The 20,960-nt window shown below is 34.5% G+C and overlaps 2 protein-coding genes across 3 annotated transcripts; both read left to right on the top strand.

Moving 5' to 3' along the window:
• Window positions 1-1,386: 1,386 nt before the first annotated feature.
• LOC110105647 (chloroplast envelope quinone oxidoreductase homolog) lies at window positions 1,387-8,971 on the top strand. Of its 2 annotated transcripts, none has more exons than XM_020835236.2 (4): window positions 1,387-1,544; window positions 6,755-6,896; window positions 8,007-8,098; window positions 8,192-8,971. In XM_020835236.2, the coding sequence occupies exons 1-4, from the start codon at window positions 1,464-1,466 to the stop codon at window positions 8,876-8,878; spliced, it is 1,002 nt and encodes a 333-aa protein (XP_020690895.1). In that variant the 5' UTR covers window positions 1,387-1,463; the 3' UTR covers window positions 8,879-8,971. The 2 variants fall into 2 exon arrangements, with proteins under 2 accessions (XP_020690895.1, XP_028551581.1); XM_028695748.1 differs by lacking the exon at window positions 1,387-1,544 and adding an exon at window positions 6,299-6,316.
• Window positions 8,972-11,989: 3,018 nt separating this feature from the next.
• LOC110105635 (chloroplast envelope quinone oxidoreductase homolog) lies at window positions 11,990-17,975 on the top strand. The gene is made up of 4 exons (XM_020835215.2): window positions 11,990-12,112; window positions 13,316-13,457; window positions 16,913-17,004; window positions 17,200-17,975. The coding sequence occupies exons 1-4, from the start codon at window positions 12,110-12,112 to the stop codon at window positions 17,884-17,886; spliced, it is 924 nt and encodes a 307-aa protein (XP_020690874.2). The 5' UTR covers window positions 11,990-12,109; the 3' UTR covers window positions 17,887-17,975.
• Window positions 17,976-20,960: the final 2,985 nt, after the last annotated feature.

The raw sequence follows: 20,960 nt of genomic DNA, 5'->3' as shown, positions 1-20,960 counted from the left end.
TATAAGACTTACATTTCTTAGATAATAAGGATTTGTCTATGAAGAAGAAAGATGGGGACATTCTAACCATCTGAGTTCAATTATCCAAACTAGACTTACAATCTCATAAACATCAAGTTTGTCACTGAATTGTCTAAGTCATTCTAAATCTTCACCTAAGTGAGTATAATTAGATCATGAATACAACTATGACTTTATTTGAAACGACTTTCTTGCTGCTTCTTAAAGCAGTTTTCTTGTACAAATATTTTAATTTTGTACTGAAATGCTGCTTTAAAAAGCAACAAAAAGCTGTCTCAAACGAAGCCTAAGTATAACCAAGCAATCATTCTCTATGAGATATGAATGATACAAAACTAAGCCATTAAGTGAGAAGACTTTATTATGATACGTGAGAGTTTAAGTTATGCTATCTTATGTAAATCATCCTTAGTTCATTATTTGTATCTAATTCTCCGTTGTGAAAATATATAGACAACATCACATATTACCTATATTTTCACATAAATATAAGAAGACCATATCCATTTATTTGCAAAGACCATGTGATAATGATCTATTTTTTATGATGGTAAGTTTGTATAAGACTAATTTAGATTTATTTTCATTTTAGAAAGCTTTATGTAAAGTATACATTCTTTAGAGACTAGCATTGCCAATAAGTTTGAGACAAATACCTCATCATTAAAAAAACTCATAAAATCATCTAAGTGTAGTAAACAATAAAAAATAAAAGAATATGATTGTCTTAATGTAGCTGATTTCTATGATACACTCCACTAAAAAGAAATATATAAGTAATTGTGCTTATATATAAATAAAGATTAGTCGTAGTTCATCACAAATATCAAAATATGCATCTAAGATATAAGATATGAATCCGTGCTACTCCTACTTCTTGTCTTTTTTTTTTGGATATTTAGACATCACATACACAAACTTCAAATCAAAGACATCTTGGTTGATAGTCAAAGCTTATAACTAACAGATCATGATGTACTTCTTATCTAATTTGGTGATGTTCTGAATGTACTTGATGGTCTGTTGGTTAGACTATTAACGAAGAGTTATTAAATTGTATGAATTTACTTTAACGAGTCGAATGTGTAAAAAAAAACTTGCTAAGTTGTACTTATTCAGCCGCGATTACACTTTATTTAGTACAGCACATTTTTAATTCCTTGGATTTGCTTTAAAAATTGGTCCAGTTAGATCTTAGATATCCTCTAGCAAATCCAATGCTATCAAAGTCTTTCGTAATTATATTTCGCGCATCACCGCACGTAAGATATTTCTCTTCCACGAGCTACCGACTCTCGAAAATTCACGTGGCAACAGAACTGCCTAGAGTTCTTAGGCAATATGGTCATTTCACCGTCGGAGAGATAATTTCCAGCGCACGAAAACTTGGACGGGGCACATAATTTCCCAAACTGCCGCTTTCGAAGTTGGAATTTCCAACGATGGCTTCTTCACCGGTGGCCGGGAAAACCATGCGGGCCGTTCAGTACGGCGGTTATGGCGGTGGTTTTGCGGCATTAAAGGTAAGAATAGCCTCTTCAACGGTTCATTTGGAATCTGCTTTGATTTGTTTTCTGTAAAACTGTTCCCTGTGGCTTATTAGGTTATTTTTTTGGGAAAATTTTGGGGCTAAGACCGATTTATAAAAGATGAAAAATGGTTACATCAGAGAATAAAAGCCAAAAAAAAAACAAAAAAAAAACTAGAAAACAAGAAACAGAATAAGAGGGGAACCAACAGAAATCAACAAACTACAAAATTCAGAACAGATTAGAGAAGGGAAAGGGAGCAGAAGGATTGGACTTAGTTTATACAAAGCCAACCTTCATAATTCCTTTGATACCTGAATGAAGCTTTTGAACAAAGCTTATTAGGTTATTGCTCGATAGAAAGGGATACGCAAGATTGGGGAGGTCTTTACGAATTGTATTGTATGTTTGTGCTTTTGTTATTTGTGGTTGTACTTACTTTGGGAAGTTACAAAGGCTGTTTGGCTACGAGCAGGATTTAATTCAGTCAGGATTTTGTAAGGTCTGTAAATCCGGATGTAGTAAATCTTGAGGGTTTTTAATGCTGAAAACTGTCTGGCATGAAAATTGTTAAATCGGGGTAAATCCTAATAAATTGTTCGGACATTTGTTTGACGATTTAAAGTTTAAATGAAAAGAAGAACAGATCGAGGCAAAAGGGGAGGATATGATCCAGATCTGAATCCTCCATGAAGACGGTGATGATGATCACATGATGTGATTGAGGATATCCCAGGTGAATTGCTCGCTTCAAGGGGGTCTCGACGGTTTGCGTTCGTAACCACTTGGGGGCTGGCATTTTGAGTCAATGAAGGCGTCAATTGTGCCATTTGTCATCTATAAAGGCTTTGGCGGTGCCCTTGTTGTCTAAGACCTTTATCATAAGTAATCCTTGATGTCTACTCACGCTCATGAGTTTAATACTTTAATCTCCTTAAATTAATAATTTATTAAATTTCGTTAAATCTCCAAACGAGTCTATAAATGAGATTTAACATAACAATATGATTTAATAATAAAAGTGCTGTCAGGATTTAGCTCAAATATTGACTAAACCTCGCCTAAATCTACCAAATGGCCTTGTATTGTTTGCATATTGAAAGCTTATTGCTTGATATCAAGAAGTTAGAAGAAAGAAGGTATTCTTAGACGGTTCTCATGTGATTGGATTGAGTGATTGTATTAGAATTTGCTTTTTTGATAAAAGCATGGTAAATATGTTTGGATTATTATTATTACTGTTGCAGACTAGAATATACGCGGCGATAGAGTTAGAAAGTGTTCGTCTCAGCGTTGTATGGATATTCAGTACACAAATAGAAGATGAAAGAACACTAGGATTTTTACGTGGAAAATCTTGTAAAGGGAAAAAACCACGGGGCCATGCCCAGTTGAAAGAATTTCACTAGTGTTTGCTTGAGATATAACAGGCTGACTCATCCTTAAATTTTAAGATGATCAAATTACAATGATTCATTTCCGGATTGAAATCCAGTTACAAACAAGTTGTGTATTCGAGATGAATTCAGAATCACTTGAAGATTAGACAGAATTCCGGCGTCACTTGGAGATCAGGCAGAGTTTCGGCGTCATTGGAAAGTCGGACGGAATTCCAGCGTCACTTGGAAGTCGTGCAGAATTCCGGCGTTACTTGAAAGTCGGGCAGAATTCAGACGTCACTTGGGCAGAATTCCGACGTCCCGTGGAAGTCGGGAGAGTTCCGACGTCCCATGGAAGTCGGGCAGAATCCCGGCGGTGTCGAGGAGGAGTTTCTTCCCTCCTTCCCTTAGATTCTTCTTCTTCTCTTCTTCTTCTCCTCTTCTTCTTGCTTGGGTCCCCTCTTAAGAGAAATGAGGGGTTATTTATAGTTTTTTGAGGATGGCATGCCCCGTAAATAGGAGGAGGATCAAGGGCAAAGGAGGAGTGGTTCGGATGGACGGCCAATTTTGAATCCCTTGATCGTGGACAGTTTGTCAGACATTTGAAGGTTTTAACGATATCGGAATTCGGCGATCTTGGGCTCGTTGGATTCGTCCTATAAGCATGTCATGTCTGGAAACCGTTTGGTAATCCAAATTGTGGTTTGAACCTTCCAACAGCGCTTCGGGTATTCGATTCGGCCACATTTGGACTCAGATTGAGTTGAATTTGGTGTCGTTGGGTTTGTATTTTCGAGACGCTCAGTTCGACTGTAAGTTTACTGAAATCGGAGTTCAGATGATCCCGGATTTAATTTTTGAAGTTTCTTGCTTAGCCTCGAGATTCGTGCCCGATCAAGATAATTTTTTGATGATATATCAATTACTATTATCTTTTTCTTTTTTAATGAAGCCTAAACTACAACAGAGTTTCATCAAGCACATTTTTAAAAAAGAATTGATGCTTTATTTTAAATATGCATTCCCTTAGAACGAATGACATGATTTCTTCCCAACTTTAAAGCATTCTTTCTGTCATCGTGAATTGAAATAGAGTTTTAATTTTTTTTTAATCGACTTAGACTCGTAACTTAAACCCAACGCACTCTCTCTATTTCATTTAAATAGAGTGAAGTTGAATGCTTGTTATACTATGGTATAGCTATTAAGACCATCAAACAAACATAATCAGAATAGAACTTTAGTACATCCAAATAACCACCTAAGTCGTCTTTGGGAAAGCCAGTCAAGTAATTTTGAACATCTAACTTGAAAAATAAATGCTATAAGAGCCCATATATTTTAGTATTCTCTTGGCACAATCTAGACTTGTTTCTCTAGTGATTGCATGGCCGACTATTATACCCATTGTTAAATAGTGAAATAGACTAATAGGAGCGTTAAATTGTTGATGATTATAAAGAATCTTCTTTTCTTCACATTGATGTTTGAAATTGACATCAAAAGGAGTGGAACAAATCTTACCTTCACTGATATTGATTTTTCAACAATCATTTAGTACAACCTATTTCAGATAGAAGAACTCCTTGTTATTCTTGTCTACCTCCCGTCCAAGAAAATGAATTTTGATCAAGAATGTCATTCCAAAGTGAATATAGAGTTTAGATCAAAGCTTAGAAATCTCTACATTATCATTGTTGCATGGATGAAATTATTGTTTCATATATTCAAAAGAATATACTTCTTTTTAAAAAATGAAAAAAAAGCTACTGATTTAGGTGTGGGAATTTAATTATGTATTCAAATTCAATGAGTGAATTTCTAGGGACTTAAGGCTAGTAAGTTACTCTTGTGTGGGAGGTGTATATACATGTACTTTTGAATTCCATCATTTTATCCTCCTAGGAGTCATCATTCTCCTCTCATTTTGATTTCAGTGTCATAATCTTTAAATAGTAAATCAGAACAGTACTTTTCTTTAACATCATTAAAATTAGTGATATACAATGTCTTCAAGGATTTTTATGATTATATAATCAGTAATTATAATTTAGAAGCATCAAAGTTTTCTCAATGATGACTTTGATTTCATAAGAAAATAATTAGGATTTCAAAGTGTAGAGGTTTTTAAATGATATGGAATTCAATACATGGGTCGTTGATGTTATCTTGTACTTAGCTAGTACTTGACTTTTAAGAGGGCCTATGTATACCATCTAATCATCCATGTAATTTTCACTTGCATAAAATCTCTTATTCTCACAGAACTCATCTACATATTCTTGTTTTCCTGAGCATTTACTTGGGCAGCAGATAATTGGAGTAGCATGGGTCTGGAGCTTTGAGAATGTTGCTTCCTCAAGCTATAGGTCGACACAATCCTTATGCATCTAGCTTCCCTTTAGAATTGCTTAACCACTAAATACAAAATCCTTGAGCTGGTACCAAGTTTTTTCTTATGAAGCAAAAGTCTACTGGAACGCTGCTTTGAAGCAGCTCCTTCTTCAGTTAGATATGTTCGTGTGCCTCTTAATCCTTGAGCCTTGATCTTTGGTGAAGTACTGATATGCAATTCGCTTATCAATGACGCAAACTTCCATTGAGGGCTAACTTGGTTAGGGCACTTGTTTTCAATAGCCGTGTCAGTCTGAACTTCTGGCATCGCAGCCTGTGCAAAACGATGCATGCACCTATTTGAGTCATTGTGGATATATTACAGACGGTGATGAGAGACAAAAATGTTTCTACAGTTGACAAAGTATTTGTGGTGAGGATCATTGATAACAGTCTGGCTTATGGGCCTAAGGGGTCCCTTATATTTTCTCTCTTGCACTTCTTTCTGAAAATTGTGAATCTGTTAAAATTCTTATTGTTGCTGTAATAACAATATTAGACTGGTTGGCAGAAAATGATATTATTTATAAACGCATTGCAATATGACTTTTCAGAATTTAAGCTTTCTTTTTAATTTTCTTTGTTATAAAATTTTGATCTCCATTGTGAAACGTCATAAGATGGCCATATTTTTATTTAAAGGCTTCAAAATTTAGGGCTTGATTACAGCTATGCATTTATGATTGTATCTATTAATTCAATTTTGAGCTGCAGGAGGTCATACAAGTCGAGCTAGGAACTATAGCAGGTCGACTGACATGCCCCTTTAGCTGAGAGCTTCCAAGCCATTGCTACTGCTTGCACCTTAGATGTTTTAAAGCTTGGCCTGGGGCACATTTCTAGTTTAGATGATAGTAACTAACTGGTGCCGTGTTAGCATAACTAGCCAATACCAAATTCAGCATTGGAAAAAGCCTGTCGCAATTGCTTCAGGGGACAGTATGAACTTGTAGACATGTGAAGGGCCTGCATAAGTAATTGCTTCAGAGGATGGTGGGTACTTGTAGGCATCTAAAGGACCTGCATAAGTTATTCTGGCAACAACTCTGCCCAAAATGGAGCCAAAATTAACAATGAAAATAAATAAATAAATAAAACGATTTCCTTAGGGGACCTGGCCACTCTTCTGAATCTTCCTGTACTAATAAACCTTTTTGGCATATTTCATTATGGTGAATGTTGTGTTTGATGGTTAACCTCCCACTTACCCCTCTCCCAATTTTCTATGTGTTTTGTTTCATATTACTGGCATTGGAAAGGAAACACACATTTATTGTGTGTTCCAGATTTATAGAAATAATTAGGTTTATTTATATAAATTAAAATTTTAGCCGTGGTGGCCTTCTGTTGGTTTTGTTAAATATTTTGGTATTGATCAGCCTACCCATGCAGATTAACTTCAACAATGACTCAATTAATTCTTGATTGCAGCATGTAGAGGTCCCAATTCCTTCACCAAAGAAAGATGAGGTCTTGCTTAAACTGGAGGCGGCTAGCATAAATCCTGTTGATTGGAAGATACAGAAAGGGGCTATTCGACCATTCCTTCCGGCCAAATTTCCATTCATACCAGGTAAAAGATATCTTTCTGCCAAATTTCCATCAGTGAAGCATGTCATATTCAGGGAAGAAATTGATCTTAAGATAAATTTCCTTTATATGAAAACTATTAAATTATGTTAAGATACACTTATGATTGTTCTGTAATCAAGTCAACAATGCTGCAAGTTGTATTTGAGTTTTTTTTCCCTGGAGGTCATGTTCAAACTTTTTTTTTTCAAAAGTTATATCAGTATAAAAATATGCGTAATTGAATCTTCTGGCTGAGCTTAGTTTTTGGCCATCAAGGACCGGATTTAGGCTGCTTGCTTTAGTGGCGATTTTGTATTTATTGATGATCTTCAATCGGCTTAATGATCACCGGCTTAATGGATCTGGTTTAGAACCGGTACAAGGCTTGATTTACTTGATCTGGGCAAACTTGGGTGTATAATTGTGGCTCCTCCTCTTCTATTAACGTTGTTCCTGATTAGATTTGCCTGCAAGCCTTCATTGCTGTGTTGTCCTTGCTTCATGTCCCTCATATTGATTATTATCAGATCTCCTCATCTATACCATCATCTGCTACGTAAGGGCTTCTTGTCCTTAAATTGATAGCCCCAATACTTATTTTTTTTTAAATACTTCATTCATTTATGCAACTGAAGGAATCTTCGTTTGTATATTCACATGCCCCATTCCAATATTTTGTTATTTACCCTTCCAGCTGGATAAAAAATCTTCTCAACTTAACACAGGATGGACTTTACCCCACAAGAGATTATTCTGTGTGGACACCGGATGGGAAGAACCGTCTGGTTTTGTATTTGTGAACAGCAAAAGCGTAGTATACTGTTCATAGAGACAAACCGAACGGTTCTCCCATCCGACATCCACACAGAATAATTCATACTACCCCACAGAATCGTCTTTAAAGCGTCCACCTTTTTTTTTCATGAACACCATCTCTTAGTTAATGCTTTTGCTAGAAACTTTACAGAACATTTAATTAAGCTTTACATGTCTAAAGTCAAATCTTGATCTACGATCCTCACTATACTCTCTTTCTATGTTACTGTCTATCTAATAATTTAATTTGCCAAACGAATCTACACCTAACTCAGAAACCACTCTTGTGGAACAGTGAGTGATGTTGCAGGAGAGATTACTGATGTGGGCTCTGCAGTCAAGGATTTCAAAGCCGGTGACAAAGTTGTATCCATGCTTTCCGTAAAGGTTCACCTCGATTTTTTTTATTTGTTTCCTCATCCATATGTCCAAAAAGTGTAATTACCTCTTTAGCGTTTTAAACATATTGCTCATTGACAGAACGGTGGTGGGCTAGCCGAGTATGCTGTAGCCTCATCAAACCTAACCGTGCACAGACCGCCTGAAGTATCCGCAGCCGACGGGTCAGGCTTGCCCATTGCTGCATCCACTGCTCTCCAAGCGCTCAAATCTGGTGGAGCCAAGTTTGATGGCACTGGAAAGCCTCTGAATGTACTCATCACTGCGGCATCCGGCGGCGTCGGTTCGTATGCGGTGCAGCTTGCAAAACTCATTGATCTCCATGTAACCGCAACCTGCGGTGCACGAAACATAGAACTTGTGAAGAGCCTAGGCGCTGATGAGGTGCTTGACTACAAGAGCCCAGATGGCGCTAAACTGAAGAGCCCCTCAGGCAAGAAATATGATGCTGTGGTACATTGCACGGTTGGTATCGACTGGTCCACATTTGAGCCAAATCTGAGTGATAATGGGAAGGTTATAGACATCACTCCCTCTCCTACCACCTTTCTGAATTCTGCTATTAAGAAGCTAACCTTTGCTAAGAAGAAGATAGTGCCACTGTTTGCTTCGCCGAACAAGGAGGAATTGGAGTTTCTTGTAGGGTTGGTGAAGGAGGGGAAGCTGAAGACAGTGGTGGACTCCAAGTACCCATTGAGCAAGGCAGAGGAGGCCTGGGCTAAAAGCATAGATGGGCATGCCACTGGTAAGATTATCGTTGAGATTTGAGAAGATGAAATGCTCATCCTTCGTGTGTGTGCTTGTTTATATAAAATGGTACTTGTAAATTTAATAATGTTTCATGTGTTTGTGTGGCATTTGTATGAGCTTATTGTGTGGTGATATCAAAAATATGTTGCAATGAAGAATAATAATGTTTTATATGATGTATCTGTTGGATTTGTTGCTGTTTAGCTAGTAATTACTTGTAAATGACCCGCCGTTGCTTATGTTGGTTGGTGGACGAGTACGGTTGGGAATCTCCCAACATGTGCTTGATTTCTCTCGAGCGGCAGCGCCTTCCTCTTAGGTGGGAGAGATTATTCTATGCGGACATTGGACGGGAGAATCGTACGGTACCAAGCATGGTACACTTTTTGAATGACGTGGCACATGTTTATTGGTCTTTGGACAACGTCCAGACTCCGCACAAAATAATTTGTCCTTAAGTGGGGCCCAATTAACTATGGGCCAGGAGGTTTCTGGGGTGGATGTCTCTTCTAGGTTAGTCGAGGATTATTCACTCCGTCAAGCTCCATTTCAGGGGTGACAGCGGGTGGATATCCTGTTAAAAAAAAAAATTTTACTTGTGAATGGCTTGTTGGATCAGGTAATTTGTCTGCTACTTTAGCATAGGGCTGCAAACGAACCGAGCCGAGTCGAGTATGCGAGTGTTCATGTTTGTGTTCAACTGTTCATTTAATATCAGATTGTTCAAGTTTGGTTCATGTTTGTTCGAGCTTTAGCGTTTGTGTTCATGTTTGGTTCATTTAAATTAAGGATTGTTCATGTTCAGTTCATGTTCGTTCGTTTAGTGTTTATCAAGCTTGTTCGCGAACATATTTAACGAATTTTTTTAACTATCAAACAAACATGTTCATGAACATATCTATGAACAAACACATTTATAATAAAAGCAATTGTTTATATAATAAAGGTAATGATTATTTATATTTATTAATTATATAGTCAAATATTAATTATTTTTATCGAGCTTATTCACGAGTTTAAAATCGAACATGAATTGAGATTTTATTGAGCTTCTTATCGAGCTTAATGTCGAGCTTGTTCACGAACTTCAAATGATGTTGTTCGCGAACATAAATGAGCCGAACGCATTAGTATTCAAGTTTGATTATTTAAGAATCGAGTATTTAAAATATTGTTCAAGTTTGTTTGTTTAGTTAATTAAACGATCACAAACGAGCTTTTAATCGAACCGAACAACGAGAAGCTCGCCGAACATTTGGTTCGCTTGCAGCCTACTAAAAACTCATGCACGCCTTTCTTGGTGTGGTGATATTGAAGATAACGGACAAGGTGTCACCTAACACCGACCATGCATGCCTTTCTTTGTGTGGTGGGCAAATTTAGACTCTCAAAAATTTCTTCTAAACCAAGGAGGTGCCAGGAGGGTGCCGAATTTTTCAATAAATATGAAATATTTTAAAAAAAAATTATTAACTAAAATGCAACTAAACAAAGCTTGTGCTCGTAGAGAATAAAGAAAAATGAGAACATTGAAGTACAACTTGTTGGTTTGAGCGAACAATATTGAACATAAGTAGCGAACTGGACCTAAATTAACATTCTAAAACTAGAATGAAATTAAATAAAATTTGCAAAATCAAAAGAGCTAAGTGAACCTGTGGTAGGCAGAATAAGTTGCCCATGGGCATGAACATAAACTTGTGACAAACTACAGGCACGAGCAAGGAACTTGCAATGTGATAGTTTGCTTGCAGGCGAGAACCGGGAACCTATAATGAATCTATCAACTCACTTATAAGGAAATACAAGGACCTCTTTTGAACAAAGCAGTTCACCTATGAGTAATAAATGACTAATAATAAACACTAAAATTCACCAGTGAGCAGGAGCAGAGAACTCATAGTGCCCACAATAATTAGTCTACAGGCGTGGACAAGGAGCTCGTATTAAACAAACCAACCTATCTATGGATAGTAGGGGGGAACTTCTAATGCACACTACAATTCACCTGTGAGCAAGAGCAGGAAATTGGTAGTGCACACAACTGGCCTCAGGCAGCAATAGGAGATTTATAGCAAATGATGTAACTCACTCATAAGCAAGAGCACAATCTCCTAATACCTATTAAACAAATATCTCCTACGAGCTATGTTGAAAAAATGAACTAAACAACATCTCCCCTCTTTACTACAACAAAAACCTAACTCGTCTTCACACCATCAGATCCGCAACATTTGTATAAGCGGAAAGAATGTGTTTCTAGGCCCCTAAATGAAATTGTCTGTACAATTATTTTTATTTTTACTTTAAAAATCATGTTTGTTTGTATATATTTTAACTATTTTATTTATTTATTTATTTTTAAAAATAAATCAAGCTGTGTTTAACAACATTCAAATTTCAAGGCAAACTTCAAATATTTTAAGTGTTTGAAAAAAGAAATAATAACCATGGTTGCCTACCAAACTTATTTTATTTTATATCAACAAACATAAAAAAAAAAAAATTAAAATGATCTCAAATGGCCCTTTGTTTTTTTTTTTTCTTTTCATTTAATTCAAATTTTATATTGACTATTGCAATCCCCTCAAAATTTTAATAAATTAATTTTAGTAATGATATTTTAGGTAATTTATCCCTCACCGACAACCCTATTTTGTCTAAATAAGATTTTTTTTTTTAATTCATAAAAGTTATATAAGGCACAACTAAAACTTCTAAACTTTATTTAAAGTAGAAAATTATACACAATAGCTATAATTTATATAAATTTATTACTTTAGCATTAATTTTTTTAGTTGCTATTACTATAATAGAGAGAGCATTTTCTGCAATGAAAATTGTCAAACATCAATTGAATAATGAATATATGATGATAGGCTTAACGATTGTCTAGTTGCCTTACATTTAAAAAGATGTGTTTTATTTGATTACCAATAAAGTTATAATATAATATTATAAAATAATTCAAAATAAATTGATAAGCTTGTAATCATTTTTTAATTTATCAATCATATTCAAATATAAAATTTTGGTTTGAATTATGTATTTATTTATTTTTTTAAATATTAACTTATATGAAAATTTTGTCCACCTATGAATTTGAGGCTGGTTCCATCCCTGTTTAACAGGACTGTTGGTTGCTAAAACTTTTTCCATTTGCAAATGTCAAGATATTTCCCTGTTAGAAGCTCTTGGGAAATTTAAACTTCTATGATTCTATCATAGCGTACTATGCCACTGTAGATTATGGTAGGTATTGTTTATTCTCTCTTTCTTTCTGGAGTTTTGTGATCACGGATAACAGGTCTTAGTGCAAGTTTTCAGCAGGATGGGGCAGAAGATTATGATTTCGTTTGGGATCGTTTTTTTTTTGCTTTTTAAAATAATGTTTTAGTACAAATTTTTTTTGAATTTAAAATTTTTGTAATAAAAATTCATTTTAAAAAGCAGTACAAAAACTATACCAAATGAAGCGTATTTCTGATTTGTAATAAATTCTGGAGTAAAACTATACCAAATTTATTGGCTTAATCTACTAGTCGAAAAGACAATAACATCCCATGTAAGTGTTGGATTCATGACAGAATTCTAAATGGACCATTTACTTTATTCAGTCTGTGAAATTGAAAGACAGATTTTTTTCAGAGAGAAGATAACATGGAAAATCTGTGCATGTAATAGTCTCATTTAGAAAGAAAATGAAAGAAAAATCATAAGAAGATCAAATGAAACAAAATTTTGTGTTAAAAAATTAGTCCACTTTACACAGCCGCATGAATTTCTCTAATCGCTTAAGTTAAAATACTGGACATAACACCTATCATATTTACATTCAGGATATAACCCCAAAATATAACACTGAGAAGTGGGTTTTGCCCCTTAGACCCCTATCAACTCAATGCGTAATTGGATTCGCAAGCAGGGGATGATTCTTCAATAGAGCCTAAGTCTTCTGTAGTGATCAGGCTATTTATTCATCTGAAACCTGCCTGATATCTTAAAAACTTGAGGTTTCTCTTAATATCTTGTATTACAGTTTATTCTTTCTCCACTGCACCTTACAGATCTCTCTCTCTCTCTCTCTCTCTCTCTCTCTCTCTCTCTCTCTCTCTCTCTCTCTCATGAGAAATTATTAGGTGCGGATACCGGATGGAGAGAATCATCCAGTTTTCTCTCTGTCTACCGTAAAAGCGCATCTGCTACAGTAAATGCTCTTTAACTGCGCTTTTATTGTAGACAAAGAGAAATCCGGATAATTCTCTCTGTTCGGTGTCTGCGCCTAATAATTTGCCTCTTCTCATAGCTTTTATTTTGTGCATTGATAAGGTAAGAACACGGTCTTGAGAATGTTCCAGACTTTTAACAATTATGAAGCTTTTCATTTATAGTTTAAAAAGAAAAAAATGTCCATATTATCCTAATGAATATTGATTATATGGCTCCTCTCTGCAGCATGTTGAGGTCCCAGTTCCTTCACCAAAGAAAGATGAGGTCTTGCTAAAGCTGGAAGCAGCAAGCTTGAACCCCGTTGATTGGAAAACTCAGAAAGGCAACCTTCGACCACTGTTTCCACCCCGATTTCCATTTATACCAGGTCAAATATTATTCATTCACTGTTACATTTCTATCTTTATAGGCAAGTGCATCATGCCATGTTGTGGGAAAAATCATGGATTAGGAAAATTTCATACTTCTTAAATGGAAATATCTTGCAAGATAGGCTTAACTTCTTATAGTTGCTCAGTTATTATAACTTGGGAATACGATGGTGCAATCATCATTTTTTTCTTCAATGTATATTTGCAAACTCTGTTTTTTTAGTTTCTTGTCTAGCTTAAGTTAGTCATCCTTAAGGCCTTCTAGGTCCCAATGATATTGATACCACAATACTTGTGTTGAAACCCTTCTAGAGACAACTCTGGCTCATCCTATTTTTGCACAAATATGGGGATATTGATTAGAGTCACTAGTTTAGTTATATATATTTTAACCAACTTCCGGTAAAGTTAGTCATAGCACCTTGGTTAAGTATTTTTTTAGCATGATCAACTAGTTTTATTGTGTTTTCTCTTCTCCTCAATCGCATGCAGTTTTAGTTGAGAATCTTCTTAGATTTTCCATCCAACTTTGGTGTAGTCTATTCTTTGCACTATTATATTTCTATAATTGTACTGCTTTAGGGCTGCAAACGAACCGAGCCGAGCCTAGCCAAGTATGCGAGTGTTCATGTTTGTGTTCATTTAATATCAACTTGTTCAAGTTTGGTTCATGTTTGCTCGAGCTTTATTATTTGTGTTCATGTTTGATTCATTTAAATTAATGAGTGTTCATATTCGGTTTATTTTCAGTTCATGTTCTTATCGAGCTTTAAACAAACAAACAGGAACGAGTTATAAACGAGCTTTACTTTCAGATGTTCACTAACTTAACAAATGAGCTTTATCGAGCTTCCTAACAAACGATTACATCGAGCATGTTCGCGAACATATTTAATGATTTTTTAAAACTATCAAACAAACACGTTCATGAACATATCTATGAACAAACACATTTATAATACAAGCAATTGTGTATGTAACATAGGCAATGATTTATAAGCAAATCTCATATTCACATAATTTTCCTAACAACAGCATTAACAAAGGCAATGATTTATAAATAAATAGTCATATAAAGCTATAATTACTTAGACAGCTAATTAAGTAATATCTGATACCTGCAGCAGTCTGAAAGAATGAAAAAGAGAAGCGTTCTAAATCAAATATTATTTATTTTTATCGAGCTTATTCACAAGTTCAAAATCGATCACGAATCGATTTTTTATAGAGCTTCTTATTGAGCTCAATGTCGAGCTTGTTCACGAGTTTCAAATGATGTTGTTCGTGATCATAAATGAGCCGAACGCATTAGTGTTCAAGTTTGTTTATTTAAGAACCGAGTATTTAAAATGTTATTCAAGTTTGTTTGTTTAGTTAATTAAACGATCACAAACGAGATTTAATCGAACCGAACAACGAGTAGCTTGCCGAACGTTTGGTTCGCTTACAGCCCTATACTGCTTACTCTCCTAGCGAACTGTCTTAGTTATAAAATATTTGAAACTTATCATACCTTTTTGGCTGAATTAATCTTCCAGTATTATCATGCTCTTTTGACTGTATTATTTTAATTTGATCATGCTCTTTTGATCAAATTAAAATAGTATAAATAGAATTGCCTTAACTTGATTATAATTAAAATATTTTAATTTTCGAGCAATATGAGACTAAATTAGAGGAGCTTGAAGCTCTATAAAGTGGGATAGAGTAGCAATGGAGTTGCGAATCCCACTGTCAAACTTTTGTGATCTCTTATGGCCTAATAACTTATATGATATCACTTCAACTAATGTTCTAGCATTAGTATTAACTGAAAGATACAACATCAAATTTTTGTCCCACTATATGGGGTCGACTACATGAATCCTTTTTTTTTCGTTGTATCCTTTTAATAGTCAAATTCTCATTTAAATTTAATAAAAGATCAGTTCTAATATTTTCTAGCCAAGACTTTTTATATCTACCTCCATCTTTCTTAACATAAGCTAAATCCACTACATGTACTCTCCTAACCGGGTTATCGAAAAATCGACATTTTATGTGTCCAAACCATTTAAGACAACGAATCTCTCTAATCTTATCTGCTACTAGAGTTACTTCAACCTTTTCACGTATATAAATGATAAATATTTACTCTTATAAATTTGATAAAATTATGTTGGCGATTATTTGATAAAATTATTATTATTATTATTATTTAATTAAAATTTTATCCCCATTGAAAAAATAAGCTGGTTTCGTCCTTGTATGGGTAACCACAATTATTTTACTTTATAGTTTTTTGTTTGCTATTATAAGAGAAAAATCAAAATTGTCTCAAACTATATTAAAGAACCATTTGATTCATCCGCTCTTAAAAGAGGAATCAAAATAGTCCCACCATTAAATTATTTTGATTCCTTTTTAAGGACTTAAGGGATCAAAATGATCCTTCAATATAGTTGAGGATCATTGTTATCCTTCATAAAAAGTTAAGGAATCATTTTAATCATTTTCCTATTACTATAATTTCATTTTTTTTATTGACAAGCTGGGCTGGAATAGAAAGTCATATTTTTCATTTATAACGACCCGCTCTGACTCCCCTTAATATGATCAAAATGAAGAAAATGATAATGATAAAACAAGAGCTTATCTGAATACAACCTGAACAAGAAATTTAAAAAAAAAAAAAAAAGAACTATGGAAGAGTTCAACAAACATCTGTGATTTACTCGAGAAGAAAATTGGAAAATTATGAAAATTTAGAAGAGAAATATAAACAAAATAAGGAATTAAGGCAATCACACGTAACACGCCTGGTAATTTTCTGGTAATTTTCTAAGGTTTCGTTTGAGATGGCTTTCTTTTTGCTTCTTAAAGCAACAATTTTAATTTTTATACTAAAAAACTGCTTTAAGAAGCAGAAAGAAAGCCGTCCCAAATGAAACCCAAAGTTTATGTAGTTTACATTACAAGTTCCTTAGGGCATCTCCAACCGAAACTCTCATTTTTCACTGCAAAATGCAGTAAAATCAAAAAGTGCCGTGATTCATCTCCAGTGGAACGTCATTTTGCCCCAAAATCATTGTCGTTTCTTTCGCGCCTTTTTCAGATGGAGTTCGGTAGAGAGAAAGAAATGGCGAAAGTGAACAGTGCGACGCCAATATTGGCGTAGCACTGTTCATCAGCGACTAAATGCCAACAAAAATGGAGTTCGGTTGGCACGTCTGAGGCTCTCCATTCGCCTGTTTGCCGAACGGCTGGAGAAGGCCTTAGAAGAACCAAATGATATCGCTTGTTGAAGGACAATTTTAGGCATAGCATAGTTTTTTAGCACTTTTGTCAGTTAAAAAATTTAAGAATTCTGCATTGACCTTTTTATGTTCATAAATCTTTAGCATAATTTGACAACGCAGTATTTCATATGTAACTAAGCCAAAGTTTTCACAACCGTTCTCTTATGAGACAGTTACTGATGTCGCTGGAGAGGTTATTGAGGTGGGTTCTGCAGTCAAGAGCTTCAAAGCTGGAGACAAAGTTGTATCCATGCTTATCTTTATGGTGGGCATCATAGACTCTTAACATTTTTCTTTGCTTAGTTTCATTTGTGACGGTTTTCTTACTGCTTTTAAAAGTAGCTTTCAAACACAAAAAATTCAATAAAAATAACAAAAAAATAATGATCAAAAGATGTTCCAAACGAAGCTTTAACTAATTATCTTATCTCCATCTCTGTTTTTCTCTTCTCATTAATAGAAAGGAGGCGGGCTTGCAGAATATGCAGTGGCCTCATCAAGCCTAACAGTTCACAGGCCAGCAGAAGTATCCCCAGCTGAAGGTGCAGGTCTGCCTATAGCTGCTTCCACCGCACTCCAAGCACTGAAATCCGCCGGAGCAAAGTTCGATGGCTCCGCAAAGCCCCTCAATATCCTCATCACCGCCGCCTCTGGCGGCGTAGGCCACTACGCCGTGCAGCTCGCCAAGCTTGCAAACCTCCATGTGACTGCAACCTGCGGCGCTCGGAACATAGACTTGGTGAAGAGCCTAGGTGCAGATGAGGTTCTCGACTACAAGAGCCGAGATGGCGAAATCTTACGTAGTCCATCAGGTAAGAAATATGATGCTGTGATACAGTGTTCGACCGGCGTCGAATGGTCTGTGTTTGAGCCTAATCTGAGTGAAAATGGGAAGGTGGTGGTTGTCACTCCCAATCCCATGACCTTTGTGAAGTCTGCAATGAAGATGCTTACTTGTGCTAAGAAGAAGACTGTGCCAATGGTGCTCATGCCGAAGGAAGAGGATCTGAAGTTTCTGGTTGGGCTGGTGAAAGAAGAAAAGTTGAAGACAGTGGTGGACTCTAGGCATTTACTGAGCAATGCAGAGGATGGATGGGCTAAATGCATGGATGGCCATGCTACAGGCAAGATCATTATAGAGATGTGAGGTGGGTGTGTGTATTTGTTCAAATGGTTGCTGTAAATATTTGATATTTGTGAGAACTTTATGTGGATTTCTTGCATGAAATGATCAAAAAGGATTTTTATTTTTATTTTTTTTTATTTTTTTTAAATGATCAAAAAGGATGATCCTGTGAAAAATGTAAATGTTTGTTTTACAGAATTTTATTTATTTTAAATCGCCATCTCATTTTAATTAGGTTATAAACTTATAATACAATGACCTCCTCCTAGAGATTAATCATTAAATGCTATGTCTAATTATAAATATTGATGTCATTAATAAATAATATATGTGACTGATTATTTTAGCTTTATTTCACAAATATATTATCATAATTAGAGTTAGTGCAGCTATTTTTTAATTACTAAATCTAATATTTTAAATATTATATGAAAATTTTAAAACTATATTTTAATTATACTTTAGGTCAAATTAAAAATTATCTTAATTATCAATTAAGCTTCGTTTGTTTTTTGGTGCTTTTGTAAAAGACAGTTTTAAAAAACATTAGTTCAGAAAATGAAGTTTTATAACGGAGAAGCATATATAAAAAGTTTTCTCAAAACTGCAGAAAAATGAAAAAAAGAGTTATTGAGAACGTGATTTGACGAACAAAACAGCACAAAAAAAAATTCCTCCGTTTCCAAATTTAAAAAATTATTATAATAAAATATGTAATAAAAATATATAATTAATGACTATTGAATATTATTATATTTAAAATTAATATTTTATTTCTTATATAATTTTGGTCAAAACTAAAATTTAGGCATATTTATCTAATTTCAGGCATTTTGGGGAATATTATCACACCTATGGTTTAGAAGTCAATATACCTCAATAACATTAGATGCTACGAAAATCTATTTTATACTCACAAAAGAAAAAAAATTTATAGAAAAGTAACATAAATTATTATGATGATAATAGAAGAAAATAAAAAAATTTATTTCACTAATAAAGTACATACGAGAGTAGAATTGAAAAGTGAAGCAATAATTAGATAAAAGAAACAACAGTAGAAACTAGAAAGATGACAACATAAATTATTTTGTGTGGAGACCGGACGATGAGAACTGTCCAAATTTATTGCGATTTAACTGCCCTTTTATTGTGCTTTTGCAAATATTCAAAATATTCAACAAACGGGCAACAAATATGTAATTATGAATGCACTTTTGCTGCCATTTTGCCTAGTATTTACAAAAGCGTAGCAAAAAATAACAAATATTCAATTGGTAGGATGTTTACTACGCTTTAATTGCCCTTTTGCTGCGCTTTTACAAATACTCAGCATAAATGCATATTTACTGTCATTTTGCTGAGTATTTGCAAAAGCGTAGCAAAAGAACAAGTAAAATGTAATAAATTCGTACGATTTTTGTCGTCCGAGCTCCACACATAATTTCTTAGATGATAGTGGCAAATAGCAATGGTGTCAGCTAAGTGAGCTAACTTATTGCAAGCAATGGGTGGTGGTGGCGATGTGTAGTTGAAAGTGTCAAGTTATTAAGGCTGAGCATAAAAAATCCAGTGGAATGTTGTAATCTTTATCAATTCTAGAATGGAAGTGGGAAGAGATAACCATAGATTTTGTTATAGGCCTTCCTAGGTCAAGACAAGGGCATGATAGTATATGTGTGGTAGTTGACAGACTCACCAAGTCAAAACCCATTTTCTACATATCCGTCAGATTGATTCAACGGAGAAATTAGCCAAATTATTTGTGAGGGGAATCATTAGATTACATGAAATTCCTAAGGCTATTTTACTAAATAAATATGGTCGTTTTACATCTAAGTTATGGAAGGATACACATGCAAGTTTGGGCACAAAATTGAAATTCAACACTGCATTTTATCCACATACAAATGATTAATCAAAAAGGTTGATTCAAGTGTTGGAAGATTTCTTAAGGTTGTGTATTCTGGATTTTGGAGGTAGCTGGAAGGATCACATTTCATTAATAGAATTCACTTATAATAATAGCTACTAATCCAGTATAAAGATGTCTCCCTATGAAGCTTTATATGACAGAAAATACAAAATTCCCTTAAGTTGGTTTAAAGTGGGGGAAAGGCAGATGTTAGGTCCATAGTTGGTAGACCAGGTTACAGAAAAAGTTGGACTAATTAAAGACAGGTTAAAAATAGCTCAAGACTGCAAACATAAATATTATAATTTCAAGCATAAAATGATAGAGTTCGAAGTAGGAGAGTTTGTATTTTTAAATGTGAGACCAATGAAGGGTGTTCCTAGATTTGATCAAGGTGGAAAACTTAATCCTCGTTATATTGAGCCATTTAAGATTATTAAAAGAGTGGAACAAGTAGCTTACATATTAGCTCTACCTACAAATATGCTCAATATACATAATGTTTTCCATATATCAATGTTCAGAAAGTGGATTATCGATGATGGTCAAAAAATTTCTCATGAAGATATTGAACTTCAGAAAGATTTGATATATGTTGAAAAACTTGAAAGGATACTAAAAAGGAATGTTTATGAACTGAGAAACAAAATGATTCTTTTTGTAAAGATAAAATGAAAGCATAAATCATTAAAGCAAGCTACATTGGAAAAGGAGGCAGATTTGAAGCAGAAGTTTTCTCACTTGTTTGAAGATGTATGAAAATTTGAATTTCATGGACAAAATTCTAATGAGGGAAGAATTGTAAGATCCAAAATTTTCAAGTATGTAAAATTTAAAATTTATTTAAACATATTCTAAAACTTATTTTAAAGTTAATGATAATTGGGGTTAAATCAAGCATTTTTAAGTATATTTCTAAAATACATAAAAATAAATATGTTGTATTATTATATACTAACTTACTATTAGTATGTAATGTGTTTATGAAGTGTTGCTTGTGAAGTCGTGCAGTGAGGCAAATTATTCCGTCCGGCGGATCGGATGTCCAAATATCTAATCCAGACGCGTCACGTCACTCGAATATATTGAATTCCAGTATATTTTAGTGACATGACGCGTCTGAATTGATATTCGGATGAATCCGAATAACGGACATAATAATTTGCCGTGCAGTGAAGAG

Source organism: Dendrobium catenatum, unplaced genomic scaffold (genome assembly GCF_001605985.2).
Source record: "Dendrobium catenatum unplaced genomic scaffold, ASM160598v2 fragScaff_scaffold_671, whole genome shotgun sequence".
Taxonomy (NCBI): domain Eukaryota; kingdom Viridiplantae; phylum Streptophyta; class Magnoliopsida; order Asparagales; family Orchidaceae; genus Dendrobium; species Dendrobium catenatum.
Note: the sequence above shows the minus strand (reverse complement) of the source record. Positions and strands in the feature narration are given on the sequence as shown.